General features: G+C 36.1%; 1 protein-coding gene across 1 annotated transcript in view; it reads left to right on the top strand.

Moving 5' to 3' along the window:
- ACADL (acyl-CoA dehydrogenase long chain) overlaps positions 1–23,070 on the top strand; it is a 37,932-nt gene that overhangs the window by 13,519 nt on the left and 1,343 nt on the right. Inside the window, 9 exon segments of the mRNA XM_037745051.1 lie at positions 1,590–1,630; positions 1,939–1,967; positions 5,948–6,112; positions 6,744–6,832; positions 6,834–6,843; positions 7,961–7,979; positions 7,982–8,073; positions 16,449–16,576; positions 20,073–20,159. Of these exon segments, the coding sequence (XP_037600979.1) occupies positions 1,590–1,630; positions 1,939–1,967; positions 5,948–6,112; positions 6,744–6,832; positions 6,834–6,843; positions 7,961–7,979; positions 7,982–8,073; positions 16,449–16,576; positions 20,073–20,159 (660 nt within the window).

The following is a 23,070-nucleotide window of genomic DNA, read 5'->3' as shown; positions in this document are numbered from 1 at the left end:
AAAAAAAAAAAAAAAAAAAGCCTAGGAGCATGAAATATAAACACCACTGAATTAGTCTGTTTTTGCATTGCTATTAAAAAAATACCTGAGACTGGGTAATTTATAAAGAAAAAGGTTTAAGTGATTCACAGTTCCATAGCCTATATAGGAAGCATGGCTGGGGAGGCCTCAGGAAACGTACAATCATGGCAGAAGGCAAATGGGAAGCAGACATGTCCTACATGGCCAGAGAAGAAGGAAGAGAGAGAACGGGGATGTGCTACACACTTTTAAACAACCAGATCTCATGGTAAGTAAATGGCTATCACAAGAACGGCAAGGGGGAAGTTCATCCCCATGATCCAATTACCCAGCAGGCACCCTTCTCCAACACTGAAAATTATCATTGAACATGAGATTTGGGTGGGAACACAGAGCCAAACCATATCAACCACATAAAGAAGAAGAATTGGAAAAATTTTGCAAGTAATGTGGACTATTTATATACAATGCTGTTTATTATAGGATGTTAATAAAACTTGGGACCTAAGTGTTTTAACAATAGGGGATTATTTTTTTTAATTATGGCAAATCCATGATGATGCTGTGTGCAGCTAATAAGAAGTATCTTATAGAAAAACATTAGATATTGTTAATAGATCAAAATCATATGGTTTCAATTTTATAAAAATGCTTATATATGTATGGTTAAGTGCAGAGAAAAATATTGGAAAGACACACCTTTAAAATGTTCATTCTAGGAGATAAAATTATTTTTTAAATTATTTTTCTCCTTTGGAATGCTGTTTGTATTCTTAATATTTTATTTACTAATATTTGTTTCTTTTATATTTGGAAAAATAATCTATTCTACATTTAGAGCAGGTTTGTTAGAAAAAATGGCATTTGAGATATACCCTTTTTTTTTTTTTGAGACAAGATCTCACTGTGTTACCTAGATAAGAGTGCAGTGGCATGATCATGGCTCTCTGCAGCTTCAACCTCCCAGGCCCAAGTGATCCTCTCACTTCAGCCTCTCAAGTAGCTGAGACCACAGGCGTGTGCCACCACACCCAACTAATTTTTTAACTTTTTGTGGAGATAGAGTCTAGCTTTGTTGCCCAGGCTAGTCTCAAACTCCTGCGCTCAAGCAGTCCTCCTGTCTCAGTCTCCAAAGTGCTGGATTACAGGCATGAGCCACCATGCCCTGCCTAATGGCTAAATTTTTGATCAGTAGAGACCAGGGGAAGGAGCCAATGTGTTCAAAGGCAGCAAAGTACACGGTGACACGTAATCTCAGGGATACAGTGAGCCTTGAAATGTTATGTGAGTCCCATTTTGGGTCTTGAATGTTAGCTGGGCTTTGTTATACTACTCTATAAAATCTGGCTAGTTTATATAATCTTAATCATATATTCATTTGTATAACTGCTTTAGAATATAATAGATCAGCATGGTTTTTCAGTGCAATTGTGTGAACATTCTTAATATTCAGCAATTTTATAGTGGTGTAGCCAGTTTGAATAATCTCATTTACATACATATTATAGAATTTGCATAATTTAATTTTTATCATTTGATGAATTGTTTATCCTTTCTCTCAATTGCAGTGACTTAAAAGGAGTAAAAACAAATGCTAAAAAGGAAGGAAGTGGGCCGGGCGCGGTGGCTCACGCCTGTCATCCCAGCACTTTGGGAGGCCGAGGCGGGTGGATCACGAGGTCAAGAGATTGAAACCATCCTGGTCAACATGGTGAAACCCCGTCTCTATTAAAAATACAAAAAATTAGCTGGGCATGGTGGCTCATGCCTGTAATCTCAGCTACTCAGGAGGTTGAGGCAGGAGAATTGCCTGAACCCAGGAGATGGAGGTTGCGGTGAGCCGAGATCGCGCCATTGCACTCCAGCCTGGGTAATAAAAGTGAAACTCCATCTTAGAAAAAAGAAAAAAAAAGGAAGGAAGTGACTGAATTCTCAATGGAAGCAAGGTGTGTAAAGATGGACTTCTATAGTCCTTCTTTTCAGAGTCATCCCCTGGGTAACAACGTCTCAGAGACAACTCCTTGATTCTGTTAAATCTAGAGACTCATGAAGGAATTGAATTTACCTAAGTTGCTCTGGAGATGATAAATTTACAACATATATTACTTAAGATCTGTGGTAACTTCTTCTATGTTTCATTTTGCATGCCCCCTCACTAATATGGCAAAGGTTGTTTTAGCTTCCAGGCAGCCCTTATCAAACCAGAAAAAGAGAAGGCAAGGCTCATATTGCTCAAATACGGGACAAATATTAATAATACTTAAACTTTATTTTGATGAAAGTTGGGGGAAAAGCTTTCTCAGATCAAGAAGAATTTCAAAAGATTCTAGGAGAAGGCCAGGCACAGTGGCTCATACCTATAATCCCAGCACTTCGGGAGACTGAAGCAAGAGGATTGCTTGAGCCCAGAAGTTTGAGACCAGCCTGGGCAACAAAGTGAGACCCTGTCTCTACAAAAATGGAAATTTTAACAATTAGCTGGACATGGTGATGTGCCCTTTGGTTCCAGCTACTCACTCAGGAGGCTGAAATAGGAGACTTGCTTGAGCCAAGGAGGTTGAGAGAGTAAGACCTCCTCTCAAAAAAAAAAAAAAAAAAAAATTCTAGGACAGAAATATCAGTGATACAGTGATAGAATCTGAGACCCATTTGAGAACCATTTAGTTCTTCTAACTCAAACAACTCACTGATAGAATTGGAGAACCCTTCCTAGTAAGGTTACAAATGGGCTCAGGAGCCCTGATATCACTGAGGGGAAATGCATTTGATATCACCAAGGGTAAGTGATATTGCCCACCTAAAATTGTGTCTGGTATATACTCAGTAAATATTTGTTGTTGACTGAATGTCATGTGAAGGAAAGATGTTCACTTTCTTTACAGTTCTAAAATAATCTTTCTGAAAATATGTGCCAAGGTCTGTTGAAGAATTAGTTTTTATATGTTTGTTTGGGCTAATATCTCTGTATTTACAAAATTGAATCACTGGTGTTCTTCAAATATACCTTAATAAATATTTGTTTAAATAATTTATCCTAAGAATTATAATTAAATAGATGATAGCTCCAACATATAATCAGTTAACTCCTGGCATACAGAAGGCTGCTTTTGAAAGGATAGTGGGATATTTGGTCAGAAGTGAAAATGGGAACCACATTTTCTTACGCCTCTAGCTCTCTAAGCAGGCCTCGTCTGCTCAGCTGTCGTGTTCTGTGGGAACTACCCAGGAACACTACCATTGACTCTGTTTCAAAAAGTCAGAAATAGCAAAAAAATGAAAACAAGTAAAAGTAAAGGAATGGGTAAGCAAATACAGTGCATCTGAATGAATGTGCAGCGATTAACATTGGCAACACAGAGTTTTTAACAGTACAGGAAATAATTATACATTAAGTGAAAAAACAGGTTATAGAATGAAAGTATAGAAAAATTTTTACCCAATGAAAGTTTTTGCCTAATGAACTGCTTCCTTTCTATTCCATTGTTTATTTACTATCTATAGTTAAAACATGTATGAGACCATTTTAAAAGCATAGAGTAGATGCTAATTCCTGGATGCTGTATGATTCAAAACAAACAAAAATGCGCTCTTAAAGCATTTCAACTGTGGCAGCTACATAGATGTTAGAAACTACACAGAAGGGTAGGAACTTGTTAGATTTATAAGGTTTTTGAGCAAGGCAGTGGTGTAATGGAGCCATTCTGTTGAAAAAATATTTTTGCCAAGATGTATAGAATTTCTTTGAAGAACATCTTTTTCAAAATATATTTTTTAAACATCCTTTGGCCTTCTCTGTGCCAAACAGAATTCTAAGCACTGAGGGTAGATAGATGAGTAGGAAATGGCTAGGAGTTCCTAGTAAGGAGGGATGTTGATGATTTTTTAATGTGTCACCTATAACCGTGCTACTACCACTATCTTCATTTGCTGTTATGTAGACAACACTAACATTATTTGCCCATTTTTCATTATTTGTATGTGTCAGTGCTGTGCATTTTAGATGATGGGAGTAACTAACATCATTTTATACACCTACTATTTCAAAGGGAGAGAGATAAAAACAGATCATTTGAATACAGTTTGATAAATCTTAAAATCATGGTACATTTGAGGTGTTGTAGGAGCACTTAATGCAGTCTGGAGAATTTGAGACTTTTTGGACAATCTGATGTCTAATCCGTCCAGGATGGGTAGGATTCATTGTAGCAGAGCTGGGAAAGGTCCTTTCCCAAGTAGAAAAAACAAGATTTTCAGACTCACAGGTCAGGAAAACCTCAAAATGTGATGGACAGCAAGTAATTTAGTAGCACTGACTGGAGAACGGGGAATTGGGAGAAGTGGGACAAGTAATAAGGTAGGTAAGGAGTGGTAAGCTAGTTGTAGTTTGTGATAAGTTTTCTGTTTCCTGCTAAGGGTTTTGAATTTATCCTGAAGCCTATTGGGAGCTATTCAAAATTTTTTAAGTGTGAAGGTGATATGATCAGATGACATTTAGAAAGATCTCTCTGACATCATAATGAATGATACAGCTATAGGGAGATGAGTTGTAGGAACTTGAGAAAGGATGAAGGCTGGAAATAAGGTAATTACAATAGACTTGAAAGGAAGTGAATAGATTTCAAAAGTATTAAGATGGATTAGAAAGAACTAGATGCTGAATTGAATATGAAGCAAGATGATAGCGTGATTTATTGAAGCATTCATTGAGATAGAGAAATTGGTTGATAATCAGGATTGGATAGGAGTAAGGGTGGGAAGGAATATGTCCTTCCCATGAGTCATCAGGTGGAATTATCCAGAAGCATGAGTCATCAGGTGGAATTATTATATCCTAAGTATGTATAAATGTCCAGGTCCTATCAAGAAATATGGCTTACCAGGAGTTTGAGGCTGCAGTGAGCTATGATCACACCACTGCACCCCCGCCTGGGTGAGAAAATAAAAAAAAAAAAAAAAAAAAAAAGTGAAATGTGGCTTAGATAAATATCTGAATTCATCAGCATGTAGAGGGTGACTCAAGCCATGAAAGTGATTGAGATGAACCAGGAAAGATGCAGAATGAGAAGAGAATTATTATTGGCTCTAGGTATATTTTGTTTTCTGAATCAATATCATCTAATAATCCCTCTCATTTGGCTTGTTATATTTACCTCCTTAATCATATTCTCTTATTTAGGCCATTTTGAAGGAAGCAGGATAACAATTATAAAAATCAAAAATAGTCCTTTTCAAAAACTGATAAATCTGAGAATAAATAGTATAGTGCCATTTATAGCAGATTTTCTCTTTTTGTTTTCCTTTTCTTTTCTAGAGACAGGGTCTCACTCTGTCACCCAGGTTAGTGTGCAGTGGCCCAATCATAATTCACTGCAACCTCAAACTCCTGGGCTCAAGCAATCCTCCTGCATCAGCCTCCTGAGTAGCTTGGACTATAGGTGCACACTACCACACCAGCTAATTTTTCATTTTTTGTCTCTGCTATTTTGGTGAGGCTGGTCTTGAACTCCTAAACTCAAATGATCCCCTTGCCTCTGCCTCCTAAAGTGCTGGTGTTATAAGTGTGAGCCACCGGGCCCAGCCAGATTTTCTTTTCTTATCAGTCGCTTTCTTCTAAAATACAATTTATTATCATAATAAACAATTTAGTTTCATTTTTAAAGAACATAGTAATCTCTGTTATTATGTGTAATATTAATAATGAAAATAAAATCTATAGGCTTCATTCTTTGAAGCATTAAGTAATTTTTTCCTGATCCTTGATAACATCATGTGTGAACAGTCAACTCTGCAGATATTTAGTAGGGTACAGAGAGAGGTATCAAACATGTCATCCGTTTTGTTTTCTTGAATGTGCTTTCTCCCAATCATAACTTGCACATAGGCTTGAACTATCCTGATGCATTAATAGGTACTTGGGGTTTTGCAGGTGTTCATCAGTAATGGGTGGTTAAGCGACCTTGTGTTTGTAGTTGTGATCACAAATCGTGAGGCTCACTCCCCTGCCCATGGTATTAACCTTTTTCTGGTCGAAAATGGAATGAAAGAATTTATTAAGGGACTAAAGCTACATAAAACGGGATTAAAAGCCCAGGTGAGTGATAATGTAAATCATATTCAGATACTAATTAAGTTTACTATTAATCAGATAGGAGACTTATATAGAGGATTGCATGTGGCACAACTTTACTTCCTATGCTGAATTTCTAAAATATGCTTTTCTGATGTGGTAATGGAGATTTATTCCCATTTATGCTACTTTATCTCTTTCTGATGGTCAGCAATAAAAATGAATCAAGGTATTTTGACTGTCTGCTTTAGAAATGACAAAATTAACTGCATGGTAATAAGCCATCTATTTGTAAAATGTATTAAAGAAAAATATGAAGTAAAAACAGAAAATGTTTTTCTAGATATTACCAAAAATACATGTTTTGCTTAATATGGTATTAGAAATCCTTAGTTCCAAGTATCTTGAGAACTGGACAATATTAGAGCTAGAATGATAGTGTATTGCAGTAGGAAAGCCACTAGGTTTAGAATGAGATGGATGTGGGTTCAGAGTCCTGGTTTACCACATACTAGTTGTGTCCATTAACCACTCCAGCTTGGCTTCCAATTTGTTTTTTGCTTTTTTGGAAAACATAATATTCACTTCAATATTCACTGGGTGTTTGGAAGATTTAAATGAGATAATTCTCTACATTTTTTGTATGGTCTTTTAGGATCCTGCAGAACTATTCTTTGAAGATGTATGGTTGCCAGCTAGTGCCCTACTTGGAGAAGAGAATAAAGGCTTCTATTATCTCATGAAAGCTTCCACAGGTAAGATTCCATCTTTTGATTGAATAATGAATTGGAATAAAATAATATAGAAACATGCTATTTCTATATTATTCATGCAAATTTATACATGCAAAACTTGTGAAATAGCTAATCATTTGAGTATTAAAGTTGTAATAAACGTATGTGTTTTATAGGCTAGATAGGTAAATAACTGACCTCAGTGATATCCAATCGAAGCTTATAAAGTGGGTAGGAAAAACAGGTATTTCAGTTCTGTGATTCCTTCTTAGAATGATTTTAGCTTCTTAATTACAATTCAAAACTTTTAGCTCTTTGTAAGGAAATGTCATACAAAACATTTGACAGCTTGCCAGTTTTTAAATAATAACTGTGACTCAAAGGGAAAAGTATAAAGTTCAGACCTAAAAGTTTTAGCCACATAGGGTCAGTCCCTAAATAGCTATGGTTTTGGAGTACGGTTGACAAGTGATTATTGAGCCTCAGATGCCAGCATAAGGGGATACTCCTGCCTAGTGACTGCCAGAGAATCACCAGCATGATGGAATTAAAGTGACTAAGGCTACTTTTACATTAATAGGTAGATTTTAACTTACGCACTTTAAGATGTGTTTTTCCACACATATATTGAGTCATGCAGTGTGCAGAGATCAATAAATTAAAATCAACAACTAGGGATTTTTTTAACTCATATGTGAATAAAGAGAAGAAAACATTAAATTAATTACATATATATAATGAAGATAGTCATTCATGGGCATGGTGTTATGTGCCTGTTGTCCCAGCTACTCGGGAGGCCAAGGTGGGAAGATAGCTTGAGCCCAGGAATTCCAGGATGTAGTGAACTATGATTGTGCAACTGTACTCCATTTTTGGCAACAGAGTGAGACCTCATATCTTAAAAACTTTAAAAGATTTAAGAAAGGCAGTCATTCATAAAAATAAAGAATTTGCTTTAGAGAGTGATTAGAGGTATGTCAAAAGAATCTCATAAATCTCTGATTTTTTATAAAGAGTTAAGACATAAATTAATCTTTATGAATTTATTATAAAGTTATAGGATTTATCATAATTGAAATTGTGTGAAAATCACTTACAGAATTACAGTAATATTTAAAAGCTAATTTTTATGTTATAGGAAAGGCTACTAATTGCTGATATGCAATTTCAGCTAGTGAATTCATGCTTGAAGAAACCAGGAACTATGTTAAACAAAGAAAAGCTTTTGGGAAAACAATTGCCCACCTACAGGTAAGCTTGTTGCTATGGTTTAATATTAGATGATATCAATTTACCGATCTGAAATGGCCTAGAGTAAACAGAAGTTTGGGTTATTTTCATGTAAGATGATATTAGAAACTGTGGAAGTGGATGAGATCACTAAGGGAGAGTGAGTAGAGAGTAAGACAGGAAGAGGTCTTAGGACACAGTCCTCAAGGAAAACTACAAGATTTAAAGGTGGAATTTATATTTGGAATTCATATTGTCTGAAAAAGAGGAGTCTGTAAGATAACTGAGAGTGAATGAACAGTTAGAAAGGAGAAAGCAAATCAGGAGAGCTTTGTCACAGAAGCTGGTAGGAAAGAGGATTTCATGGAGTAGGGAGTGGGACCAAATGCTGCTTAAAGGAAAGATAAGATGAAGGGCAAAGAGTGCTCATTGAACACAATGATATGGACATTATTTAGTAAGAGCCATTAACAGAGGTGGAGGGTGACAGACCCCAGTGAGTAGACAGAAATGAGGAAGTAAAACAATACTGATGGTAGGCAACTCTTTCCTGAGTTTGGCTATGAATGGTGGTTGAGAGAATGGGTAGTAAGGGAAGAGAGGAGGGTAAGGAGATTTGAGAGTCAAGGGAGATATTTGGGAGTTATTAATTTTTTGTTGTTATTGTTAGGATGGAGATGTGGGTGCATATTTTAATACCTAGAGAAAGGATTTAATAAAGAGTGAAAGGTTGTAGATAGAAAAGGGATAATCAACTGCATAAGGTCTTTGAGAAAGGGTGAGCCTGTGGGTGCTGACCCATGGAAAGATACAGAAAAGGGATTCCTCCATTTGCACAGGAAGAAAGGACCAAAGAATGTATATGAATTCAGACAGATACATCACTCTGTTGGTAGAAAACTACAAAAAAAAATATTTATAGAAGACTTCTATTTCTTTAAATAACATGGCCAGGTACAGCGACTCATGCCTGTAATCTCAGCACTTTGGGAGGCCAAGGCCAGTGGATCATTTGAGGTCAGGAGTTCGAGACCAGCCTGGCCAACACGGCAAAACCCTGTCTCTACTAAAAATATAAAAATTGGCCAGGCACAGTGGTGGGTGCCTGTATTCCCAGCTACTCAGAAGGCTGAGGCAGGAGAATCACTTGAACCCAGGAGGCAAAGGTTGCAGTGAACCAAGACCATGCCTGCACCACAGCCTGGGCTACATAGCGAGATTCCATCCTAAAAATAAATAAATAGGCCGGGAGTGGTGGCTCACACCTGTAACTCCAGCACTTTGGGAGGCAGAGGTGGGCAGATCACGAGGTCAGGAGATCAAGACCATCCTGGCCAACATGGTGAAACCCTGTCTCTATTAAAAATACAAAAAATTAGCTGGGTGTGGTGGTGCACACCTATAATCCCAGCTGAGGCAGGAGAATCGCTTGAACACGAGAGGTGGAGATTGCAGTGAGCTGAGATTGCGCCACTGCACTTCAGCCTGGCGACAGATCGAGACTCTGACTCAAATAAATAAATAAATAAATAAATAAATAAATAACAATAATAGGGAAAGTTTGTCCTTGAAAGACAGGTGAGTGAAAGAGGCATGGAGGTGTTGGAGAGAGTGAGAGAAGTACAAAATACCTTCTTCAGAATGAGAAACTAACTACCTTCTGCTTTTTGTATATGAATCAGCCTTATGATAAGAGTTTAGCTTCCCAGGTACAAACATATAGAAAAGACAGATGATTGTGTTTATCCAGGGTGAAGTTTTCCCCAGAACTTGAGGGTATTTGCAAAAGAACTCAGCCTATGGTGTCCACATTCAACATGCTAATTAAATTTTAGACCCTATAGTTTCTTTTTAAATGAAGGAATAGTTTATAATTCCTTCATGCAGTCATCATATTGGCAAAACATCTCACCAACAAAAAACCTGGAGTGGGGATTTGACTTTAAAAATTTTAAGTAGAATGACTGGCTGAAAGGTTTTGTGAAGGTAAATGTCGAAATGAAACAGCTTGGTGGCTTCTCAGGACCAACATTATAGAAATTACGTTCAACTATGGTTTATGTTCTAACACAGCTACTTGGATCTCTGTAGTCTAGGCAAGTTGTGTTCTCTCTCTCAAAAATGTTTCCTATTTGTAAATTTATGTGTTTGAATTGCAAAATTGTAAAACCTTACGATTACAAATCTTTAGGATTTGTAACATTTGTACATATTTATAAAATATTTTCCTATTTGCAAATATCAAGGACTGCCTCTTAGGGTTGCTGTGAGGATTATGTTGTAGAAAAAGCTCAGTTCCTGTCACACTACCAGGATGAACTAGGCACGCAGACACATTGTAGGGTGAGTAGGGCAGGGTTTAATGAATGAAAAGGGAAAAGGAACTCTTAGTAAAGCCAGAGAAAATCCTGCTAGCAGGTCTTCATTCCGCCTTACAGATTGAATCCTAGGTCACCACACGGGAACAGGAGAGTCCAGGCTCCTCTCCTCTGCAAAGATGTGAACTTCCTGAGGCTCCACCCCATCTTCCCAGTATACAAGTGGGCATTATTCAGAAAGAATCAGTCAGGAAAGGGCAGGCTTCATCTGAGACCAGTAGCCAGGTTTTTCAGCCTTCAGGCTGTTTAGGCTTGAAGGTGGGCTTTCACCAGGGACCTTTAGCTGTCTCCTATATCTATCAATTAGATGGGGTAATATACATAAAATGCTTCAAATATTGCTTGGCAAAGTAAGCCCTCATTAAAATTAGCTGTCATCCTTATTTTGCATATTCCTTATATAATGCCTTGTTCCATTTTGTTTCAATATGGGAGACCTTTTTATCATCTTCTTACTCTTGCTCTTGATCTAGACTTTTTCTATGTCATTTTAGGAACAGTTTGCTACCTGTATGGTTATCAAATTAAGTTTCTCCATCCTGAAAAAAATTATTTACATCCTAACTTTTCGTATTGTCATAATAAACTATTGAATAAAACTATTGAATAAAACTATTCAATTGAAATAGAAGAGCTTTAAATGTTACAGTATATTTGGCCACATGTAATTTTATAACTATGTAACTATTCAGTTTCCATTCTCTTTGTTATCCTTGAATATTGAACATTTTGAGGCTGTCTGACCATTTGAAATGCATGGCACAAAATTTATTTTCTTTTTAAAATAGAAACCTACCATATGGATGTAGCAATAGTTATTGGGTTTTTAAAAAATCTATACTCTATAGTTTGTCAATCTTGTGTCTTATGTCAATCTAATTTTACAGATTATGTTCTGAATCTATAAAAATGAGGCACATAATGAAGAAAACATTTAACAAAATTGGGATTTTTTAAAATCTATACTCTCTAGCTTATGTCAATCTTATGTCAGTGTAATTTTATAGATTATGTTCTGAATCTATAAAAATGAGGCACACACTCAATGAAGAAAACATTTAACAAAACAGTATAACTTGGCTTGCCTAAATTGTGATTTCCTTAAGAGCAGGGATGTTATACTTTATATTCCCTTTTATTTATGGACCACTGATTTACACATATCATTGGTTCTCAATGAATGCCCTTTCCCCCAGGCATTTAGAAATGTCAGGAATGGGGTGGGGTTGGGTGTACATAGTTGACTGGAGGTATAACTTGTGTAGTGCCCTTGAGGACAGTGTTGTTAAATGTCCTGTAATTCACATTTGGATTACAACTAATTGTCTCACTCAAAAAATCAATAATTTCCCATTGAGAAATACTGACATATATGATTTATTCCTTTCTGCTTCGCTGAACAAATATATATTGATTGCCTCCTAAGGGTAATGTGTTCAACTGTAATTTTATGGGTGCGACTCTGGAAACACATACCAGGCTCCTGGCAACATGAAGGAAGGGATACCACTTGATATCACTCTGATTTTCTCAACTGTACACAAAATGGTATCAGTATCATTTGCTTCTGAAATCCAACCACCATCATTTTCACATCAAAAATGTTTACTGAAACAATTATATCAAGGCCAGGCATGGTGGCTCACACATGTAACCCCAGCACTTTGGGAGGCTGAGGCAGACAGATTGCTTGAGCCCAGGATTTTGAGACCAGACTAGGCAACCTGGCAAAACCTCATCTCTACAAAAAATACAAAAATTAGTCGAGTGTGGTGGTGTGCGCCTGTAGTCCCAGCTACTCAGAAGGCTGAGGTGGGAGGATCGCTTGAGCCCTGGAGGCAGAGGTTGCAGTGAGCTGAGATTGCACCATTGCACTCTAGCCTGAGTGACAGAGCAAGACCCTGACTCCCCACTCCCCACAAAAACAAAAAGAAAAACAAAAATATACCTTTAGCCTTATTTTGGCTGAAGGTATAACAGTTGAACCAACACACATATTTCCATTCCTTTGGAAATTTACATTTCCTGTGTTTATGGACTTCATACTAGATTACAACAAAGATGACTATAATATTACCCAGATTGCCTGAATGGCTCAGAAACCATGCAATTTGACATTTAACCATTAAGGAAATAGAAAAGTGGTCCATATTGTTTTCCCATAGGGGAAAAGGATTCTTTTAAAATATATATTTATTGTATTTTAACTGCAAAAAATAAATAATTTTTAATCATTCCTTTTTAAAGAAGTGTCGTTTTATTGTTGCCTCCTTTCAAAGGTAGTTCCCTAAAATTTCCATAGGTGGCAGTAGCGTTCTACTTCCACAGGTTACATTATTGATAGCTGGTAGTATTGTTTTCCAGGTAAGTGTGTATGTTTTGAGATTTCTGAGATATGTCTTCTGATCTTCCTATTTTATCTAAATAAATACATTGGAATAATATTTTCATATTTCAAGCTAGGAGTATATTCAGAGACAATGAATAACCAATACTACACATACCTATACCTTGTATTACCGAACTGGTTACACTCTGGTTCTAGTTATTCAATTGAAATAGAAGAGCTTTAAATGTTACAATATACTTGGCCACATGTAATTTTATAGTTATATAACTATTCAGTTTCCATTCTCTTTGTTGTCCTTGAATTTTGAACATATTGGGGCTTTCTGATCTTTTGAAATGCATTTCACAAAATTTATTTCCTTTTTAGAATAGAAGCCTACCATACAGATGTAGCAATAGTTATTGGATTTTTAAAATCTATACTATCCATAGTTTATGTCAATCTTATGATTTTCCATGGAATAGACAATAAAATAGTAAAATCCAGATGTTAAATAATAATAATGACTCTCATTGCTTGACTGCTCTCTATCTGCCACGGCTAAGTGAATTGTCTCATTCTTTTTCTTCACAAATCATATAATACTTTCATTATTTTTATTTTACAGTTAAGGAAATTGAGGTGTAGAGAGGTTAACTTGCCCCAAATTACACCCGTATTCTAATTCTGGAACCTATACTCTTCACCTGTATACTGTTATTACTGCCCAGAAGTGCAAAGTAGATGGACCTTTTTTCTTTTCCTATTTCCTTCACTCAGTGGGCAATGAAGTGAAAATGGAATGTTTATTTTTCTAATCTAATGAGAGCTCTTGCTTAGTCATTTCCTGTGTGGTATGTTCTTAATTCTAAGGGCACAAAGTATTCGGGAAAGGACTAGAGAGAGAAAAAAATAATAATACTTCTTCTCGGCATGTCTCTAAAACAGGAATATCCAGTTCTTAACACCTTGAGCATGGGATTAATTAACTGTCAAATAGCAAATCTCATGTGTTTTTTTTTTTTTAATCCTGATATATGAGAATAACTGATGCTGTTGTTTAAGTGAATACTGGGCTAAATAATCTCTCCAAGCTGTTTTCCAGTTCCATCATTCTATGATTCTAAGAATTCTGTCATTCACAACTCTGAAAAAGACTCCATCCAGCCCACTTAGTAACTTCAGAAGAATTTTTTTTAATGCTAGCTGTAGTATTATTTATTAACACATATAAGGAGTACTTGACTAATAATGTGTGTTGCAATTTTTAGTTGCCATTGATTAGAGGATGATTTCAGAAAACATAATGCAGTGTCTGCAGTGAAAAGCAAAGACCAAATCTGTTTAGTAACGCTCAACCCAATGGCAAGAATATGTACATTTTTAAATCTTTTTATCCCCAGAGAGTAAATTATGTACTCTTGGAGACATTATTCTCTCAGACCTCTGGACTTCACTGAATGCACTGATGCAAGAATTCTAAATCATTCCATTCCTTTCTGAAGTTTTACTTCAACTTCTAGAAGTTTCCAGCATTTACAAAGGAACAGCTCTTGTATGAGAGAATCAGAAACCATACAAGAACAGCTCTTGTATGAGAGAATTTTTTTTAGACTTTTAAATTTTATTAATAAAATACAAAACAGCACAGACATTGGTGATAAGGGATGGAAAAGTCAAAGGATCAATCCAGGCTTAGAGATATTTATTATTTCACATTGTAAAAATAGTGCATAAATTCTCAAATATGGCATCATGTAGGCAAAAACATACCTTGAGACTTGTTAGATCCACCATTATTTTCCAAATAAAGTGTCATACATAGTGTCATTGAGCTAAACTAGGACTAAACTTAGAAACCATCTTCAGGGATTTTCATGGAATATTCATCTGTTTTCAATACATAGATTATTTCCCCGTTTATTTTCTTTTGTTGTTGTTGTTCCATCTTTAGATCGTCTGTGAGTAAACTTGAATGTGTGGGGTGGGAGTGGGAAACTTAGTGCTGATTAAACACAACAATGACACTGAAAGAATCAGTTTTATAGCCTGAGAATTGCTGTAGCCAGCATTAAAAGCAGGTCCTGCATCTTCTGAGAATCTGGCCGCCACCCTCCTCAGAGAACACAGCTGTGGCTTTGGACTTGACAGTACATAGATGGGGTGTATTTATAATTTCTAGTTTGAGTTTCACTGCACAACCTTTGTCAGTAACTTTCCATGTGTATGCTTTCTATTAGCCACAGTGAAGTTCTCACTTATTTCACAGCAGAATGATCAGAACTCCGCTTCTATCTGAATTTTCACAAAGAAGATAGGGCCAGCTGACCATATCTGTGCCTCGAACCTAAGAAATCAACTAGAATGGGGTGTACTCTTGAAGGCTACCCAAAGTGGGAAGCCAGTATTTCAAGTTCAAGCCAATTTCCTGGGGGAGGCTCAAGAGTCAGTGAAAAAGAGAACAGATATAAACTCCAAGTTCAGAGTGTGAGAGCCTAGAGCCAGGAATGAAATAAAGCTTGATTGAAGCAAGAGCAGTCAGGAACAATTGAGAATGGTCTAAATAGAATGATTTCCAAAAATACTAATGGGTTGTCCATGGCCAGCGGGAGGAGGTAGGTATATAGCTATATTAACAATGATAATCCCAGACCATTCAGTGCAAGCTAGAGACTGCTAAACAAGCTATTGAGAGATATTGGAGGTGTGTTTATCCATTTTCATACTGCTATAAAGAAATATCTGAGACTGGGTAATTAATAAAGAAAAAGAGTTGTAATAGACTCACAGTTCCACATGGCTGGGGAGGCCTCATAATCATGATGGAAGGTGAAGGAAGAACAACAGCACATCTTACATGGTGGCAGGCAGAAGAGCATGTGCAGGGAAACTGCTCTTTATAAAACCATCAGATCTCATGATCCCAACTATCACAAGAACAGCGTGGGAAAAACCTGTCCCTATTATTCAATTATCTCTCACCAGGTCCCTCCCACAACATACGGGGATTGTGGGAGCTACAATTCAAGATGAGATTTGAGTGGGGACACAGCCAAACCATATAAGGAGGGATAATGTGAAGGGATGAAAGAGGATCAGGGTACTGGACTTTGATCTCTTTAGTACTCTGATTTTATTCTATTGCATTCTACAAATCTATATTAAATACTGTGCAATATTTAATATCTTATAGATATTTTGATGTGTTTATGAACATATATATAACCCCCTTGTCCCTCCAAATGTTAGAAGCAGAGTAGCAAAATCTGTATACTTAATTTAATTAACAGAGAAAAAAATCTTCAAGGATTTAGTCTCTGGAGGAAAATAGGTGTTTTCAACAGCTGCACCTAAATAAGTGTACCACCAGATGGCGTTCACACATTAAAGTCATGCTGTTTTCATGCAGTTTGCCTTGTCTAAATTTTAGAATCTGAAATAAGACATTACTGATGTTTTTAACTATTTTTACGTCTTTTAGTACAAATGTCCTTAGCAATGAAATATAGTGGGTTTTAAAATAAGCTGATTTGGTAACATATGCCCTCTTTATGGAGGAAAAAAACCAACAATTTCACTTTTGTTTGCCCTAAAGATCTTTTTTTTGTGTGATTTCTGATATGCTAAGTGGGTTAAAGTTTATATATCTACCATGCTCACATTTTTCTTTTATTTCCTTTAAATTAAAGACAGTGCAACATAAATTAGCAGAATTAAAAACACATATATGTGTAACCAGAGCATTTGTGGACAGCTGTCTCCAGCTGCACGAAAGGAAATGTATAGACTCTGCCACTGCTTGCATGGCGAAATATTGGTATGCATGCTACAGTAATTAGAGTGTGGTGTATGCTCAGACTGATATGGAATTCTGCCAATTTTAAGCTCAGCCTTGAGGGTCTTAAAAGAAGTCTGTGAAATGAAAAATAAAAGTAAAATTCAACTTTTTAAAAAATGCTGAAAAGTCCCATTAAACATATGTATAACGTGCTAAAAAATAATCAAGTTGGCATTGAATTTTTTTTATCCTACTAGGCAAGCAAAGTTAGTATCTAATTCTTAACTTGCTATTGAAAATAAAATATTAAGAGAAGGATAATGAAGACTAATATTGATAGAATAGTCATCAATATTAACATTAGTTCATTCAAGTCATAGTTTAATTTTAAATCATCTGAAGTGTGGCAGTATAGTGAGGGTGAAAGAGAACAGTAAAATTTAGGAACCTTAAGATAGAGCCCCAATTCTTTTATTAAATAACTATAATTAAACATCCAGGAAAATGTTTTTGTTATCTGTGAAATGACTAAGTTGGACAGGATTCTTCTATTTAAGGTGCTTTCCAGATGTAAGAAAAAATTCACAAAGAACTGGCTGTCGAAAGTTTCGCAGGCTCCAATAAGTGAAAGGAAACTAAAAATCCTATTAAGTTTAGAAAGACTTTGATTTGGATTAAAGATTATTAGCAATGGTACTAAAGATGAGTTGATCAAAAAAAGATCCCTGTATGTAAGACTTTTGTGTATTTTAAGACGTAAGAATATATAATCTAAATCAGATTTTGGAGGTAGATTTGGTTTCCTTATTTTAAAAACAAACATTCTCACATATCATTAGCTCAAGAGTAACCTGTAAAAAAATTCCCGTCATTACTCATTAACTTGTGTTCAGTTACAAGTAGGACAGGGGAAATATTTTGTGCTTTATATAAAGATCCCACAATAATAAAATTGCTAGGGTTGAAAAGTAATGTGGAATTACTAGGAACTTGTACTTTTGGGGAGACTTTTTATATTTACATTTACAACAAGTTCTTTGACTAGCGGAAAAAAGTGTAAAAAAATTTTTACATACAGGTATTGATCGACTTACGACCTATGCAACTTACGACCATTCGACTTTATGACCACAATCGCTAACCACGACTGCTCCGCGTCTGGCAGCGCAAACGTTGCCCAGCTGGGCGTACGACAGTGCGGACCAGCTTCCGGCAGCACTACCATCTCCGCGTGTACCATTTCAACTGTTATCCCAGACTCGGTACAGCAATTTGTGTTTTGTGTCTTGGATATTTTTCATCAAACCCCTCCCAATAAACTTCTTATACATTTCGAAGCAATGGACCCAAACATCGAACGATTTGCAAGGATTGAACGGATGCCGAACGATGTGTTTCGTCCGTATCGTGAAATTTATGAAGAAAAAAAGAAACATACAATTCAGACAAAGCTCACCATGTTTATGAAAAAACCAACTCCGGTAACCCCAACTGCTGCCTCAGATGATGACATCAACGATCCGCAGCCAAGAACCAGCAGCCAATAAAATGTTTTGTACATGTTTATATATTTTGATATGTTTTGCAATTGGGAAAATGTTTCCTATGGTATTTCTTACACCTGTATTTTGTATTTTTGTATGCACCTGTATTTTGTAATTTTGTATGTTTTGCAAATATTAAACCAGTTGTACTGGTAATGCAGTGTTTTACTTAAACCTGGCGAATGTAAAAATAAGAAACAAAATGGATGATACAAATGGCATAAAATGAACAAAGAAAATTATGATATATAACAATAATGAAAGAAAATTATGATAAAATATGACTTAAAGATTTTTATATCATTTCACAATGCTGTACTGTACATATAGCCTACTCAGCTTACAACCAAATCGTGTTACGACCGGTCTGTCGGAACCAATCGTGGCCGTAAGTCGAGCACTAGCTGTATTTTTGGAAAAAGAGAGATTTGGATAGCCATTGACCTTGTTATTTGAAAACCCCAGGTTTATAGACATGCTGGTATTTCACATTGAAGCACAGGAGACAACTAGTTATAGCCCAGTAAATATTTCACTAAAATACTTGCCAAAAATAAAAATTATCAAATTTTAAATATTGTCTCCAAAGCCCTGTCTATTGATAATTATATTGTTGGCCAGGCATGGTGGCTCACGCCTGTAATCCTAGCGCATTGGGAGGCTGAAGCCAGCAGATCACAAGATCAGGAGTTCAACACCAGCCTGGCCAATATGGTGAAACCCTGTCCCTACTAAAAATAAAATAAAATTAGCCCAGCATGGTGGCGCATGCCTGTAATCCCAGCTACTCAGGAGGCTGAGGCAGGAGAATTGCTTGAACCCTGGAGGCAGAGGTTATAGTGAACCGAGATTGCCCCACTGCACTTTAACTTGAGCGACAAGAGTGAGACTCCATCTCAAAAAAAAAAAAAATTATTGTTAATATATGGCTTAGAAACATCCTCAGCTGTCATATAGCTTGAGTTTTAAATGATTTTAAATTTTAAAAAGTATCTATCCTTATCTTTGCTTTATGTTTCCCACTATTGCAAAATAAGTAGCAGGGTGCTGTAGCTTACAACTGTAATCACTCCTACTCCAGAGGCCGAAGTGAGAGGATCCTTTGAGCCCTCAAGGAGTTCAAGACTGTAATGACCTTTGATTGTGCCACTCTACCCAGCCTGGGCCATAGAGTGAGTGAGACTCCATCACTAAAATAAATAAACAAACAAAAAAATAAAGAAAAGAAAAATAAATAGAAAAGAAATTTGAACTAACATATTTTTATGTTAAGGTGAATAAAATCTGTATCGTGAATTTTAATAATAGAATTGTGATATAATCAGAAAAGAATTTTTCTCAAGCACTGCATGTTTATATATGTATACATACATTTATGTAATACTCATACACACACTTCAGAAATATTAATCTCTATATAATTTTCTAATGTTTTCTATATGATAGCATATAGTTTGTTAGTCTGCCCTCTTGGGTTTTCACTTTTACCTTTAATTTATTTCTGAAAAGTCAGAACCCTAAAAAATTGCTTTTTTATACTGAAATTCAGAATCGTGATCTTCAAGTAGAAAGTGACATCATTGGAGAAAAAAAGCGTATTACAAGGGCAAAAAGAACTAGGTGACTGAGTAATTTAGATCATATAAAGAATCCAAATAAATTAGAACATATTCAAGTCTTTACTGTATCTTTTTCTAGCCTTTTGAAACCTAATCATGTTTTCTAACTTTTGTTTCTAGCCTAACAAAAACCTAGCAAGAAATGTAATCGATGAAGAAGGTATTCTTATATGAAAATTCTCTTGAAATTTATTTCATATGTGATTTTTATCATCTCCTTTACTTAGCTAATATGCCATTTTAATTGCTTAATAAATGTGCACATTTAAACAATTGTACATAATTGGTTTTCTGGTTTTGAAGCACCTCATGAAAATCCATTTCAAACATTTCTTTCTGCCCCCCCCCCTTTTTTTTTTTTTGGTCATTTAGGACATCTGATTTACAAAATAGAGTAGCTTATGACTATGTACAGCTCCTTGGAGGTTGGGGATGCATATGGGAGTACCCAATTGCAAAGTAAGTATGGTTGTTCTGACACACTATTCTTTATGATATGAAGAAAAAGGAAAATTACTTTGTACATCAAATGTAGAGGGAAAGGAGGTGTGCAATCTTTTGAATTTTTCAGCTGAATAGAGACAGAATGTGTTCATGCAAATGGAAACAGCTTTTTTTATCAACTCACTACTGGGATTTTATCTTTCTTAAAGAAAGTAAAGAGACCAGTATACCAAAGCTTGATGCTTGGCCTTATTTGAATTGTCATGTAGAAGGACAAGTACTACTTTTAAAATTTTTGTATTCTTTATTTTACTTTGAGACAGCCTCGCTCTGTCACCCAGGTTGGAGTGTACTGGCATGATCTGGGCTCACGGCACCTTCTGCCTTCCAGGTGCAAATAATTCTTGTGCCTCAGTCTCCAGAGTAGCTGGAATTAACAGGCGCATGCTATTTTTTTTTTTTTGTATTTTTAGTAGGGGTGTGGTTTTGCCATGTTGGCCAGGCTGGTCTCCAACTCCTGGCCTCAAGTGTTCAGCCTGCCTTGGCCTCCCAAAATGCTGGGATCACAAGAGTGAGCCACCGTGTCTGGCTAAATACTACTTTAGAAAAAAAAAAAAAAAAAACAGTACAGAAAAATTAACTGGCATATGCAAAGGATGCAAGTTGTCACATATCTTAAATATCTGATTGTTTTGCTCTAAAAAAAAATCAAAAATCTTTATTTTTCTAAATACATTTTTTATTTCCTTCAAATGGAAAGAAATCAAATATATCTTTTTTATTTATCATATTATATATGAATATTCTTATCAGTTTGAAGCAGTACTAATTTGTAAATAGGCAGTGTCCTCACCCACATTTCCTCCTTAATCTCCAGAATTTCCTTTTCTCTTAGCATAGTCTTTTGCCTCAGAAGCCTGCCCATAGCATTTCTCCTCATCACCCTAGAAAATACATCTTTCTCATTACTTAGCAATGTTTTTGGTTTAGAAAATTTTCTCAAGGACATTTTTTATTTATACAGAAAATTTCAATTTGGTCTGAATCTGAGAGTAAGAATGCTGTAGGCTTCTAAAAATGTTTTAAGATTTTTATCTTAATGCAAAGTATCTAAAGGGAAAAATTATGAAACCCACATTCAAACTGGCAGCCTAATGATTTCAAATTTACCTTTTCGGTAAGTATAATTGAAAACATTTAATGTATTTATAGTCCTTAGTGAGAAAAAGAAATATTTTACTAAAATTACATTAAGACCAGAAGCTATGTAGTGGCTCAATGTTTGTGTGGTTTAGTTCACATTCTAAGAAAGGCCTATTAGGTGGGGAGAAGGCAACCATCTAAATGGCTTAAGATTAGAGTGTGGCATAAGCCTTGGTCTCTTTTCTCAGAGTCAACTTCTTCAAGCTGATACCAAGCAAACATTGTAGCTTGATGGCTTATTTGAAATCTTTGATTTCAGTTTAAGAGACTTATATTACCTTTAAGAAACAATAACCACCTTCCTTGGCCAGTTTGTTAGTTCAAAGATTGTATCAATTTTTAAAGTAGCCTACTATTTCTCTTTCCATATATCACTTAATACCAAAAAAAACCACTTAGGCCAGGCACATTGGCTTATGCCTGTAATCCCAGCACTTTGAGAGGCCGAGGTGGGTGGATTGCCTGAGCTCAGGAGTTTGAGACCAGCCTGGACAACATGGCGAAACCCTGTTTCTACTAAAAATACAAAAAATTTAGACAGGCATGGTTGCGGGCACCTGTAGTCCCAGCGACTCAGAGGACACAAGAACTTCTTGAACTCGGGAGGCAGAGATTGCAGTAAGCTGAGATCACCCCACTGCACTCCAGCCTGGTCGACAGAGTAAGACTCTGTCTCAGAAAACAAAAAGTCACATAGACACATTAGGCAATATGTGGATGTAATGTATAAACTTTGATTTGATAGAAAAAAAATCATTCTAATTGTGTTTCTTATATCCCGCAGACTAAACTACATTAGTTTATATATATGTTGCTGAGTCTTGGTTTCATAGATAAAAGAGGTGCTTTCTCTGCTTTTTTATTTTACTTTTTTTGTTTTTGTCTTTTTAAATAATTGGTCTTTAGCATGTGGGTTTATTTCAGTCTTACTCATTAGGTTCGAGCCTGAGGAGAGAGGTTGAAGGTTTGCCATTTGAGGATTTTCTCTACCATGCTAGGAAGAGCAGCCTTAGATATATAACTTCATTGCAGTGTGGTTAAACATTTCTGCTGCTGCCTTTTACTGTTAATTTTAGTTGATGACTAAATTTAATTAGTAACATATAAAAGGTCTACTAATCTCTGTCTTTGTCTACTCCATTGGCACTTCTTTAATGTGAAAAGAAGTCTAGTCCATTAAAAAAAAATCTAAACGCCTTGGGATTGCTGAAATAGGCTTACACTAGGTAAGTCTTCAAAATGCAGGTGCTAGATTTTGTAGAGCAGAGCAAAATCTGTTTAGAAAAAAAATGTTTGCAAACAAATGTCTCAAGCTTTTAAAGCTTTCGGCAGAAAGTACCGAGATTCTAAACTTCCTTTGTAATATAGTAAATCATATCAATAAACATTTACTGAGCACCCATTTCTTTGTAGGGAACACTGATGAATATGGAGAAGAATAAGTTCAAATCTGGTATGTTCTTAGAGAGCCTGTAACCCCAGCACTTTGGGAGGCTGAGGGGGGCAGATCACGAGGTCAAGAGATCGAGACTATCCTGGCCAACATGGTGAAACCCCGTCTCTACTAAAAATACAAAAATTCGCTGGGCTTGGTGGCATGCACCTGTAGTCCCATCTACTCAGGAGGCTGAGGCAGGAGAATTGCTTGAACCTGGGAGGCAGAGGTTAAAGTGAGCCAAGATCGCTCCACTGCACTCCAGCCTGGCACCTGGCAACAAATCGA

The sequence above is a fragment of the Cebus imitator genome, unplaced genomic scaffold (genome assembly GCF_001604975.1).
Source record: "Cebus imitator isolate Cc_AM_T3 unplaced genomic scaffold, Cebus_imitator-1.0 Scaffold191, whole genome shotgun sequence".
Classification (NCBI taxonomy): domain Eukaryota; kingdom Metazoa; phylum Chordata; class Mammalia; order Primates; family Cebidae; genus Cebus; species Cebus imitator.
This window is presented reverse-complemented; position numbering and strand designations above follow the sequence as displayed.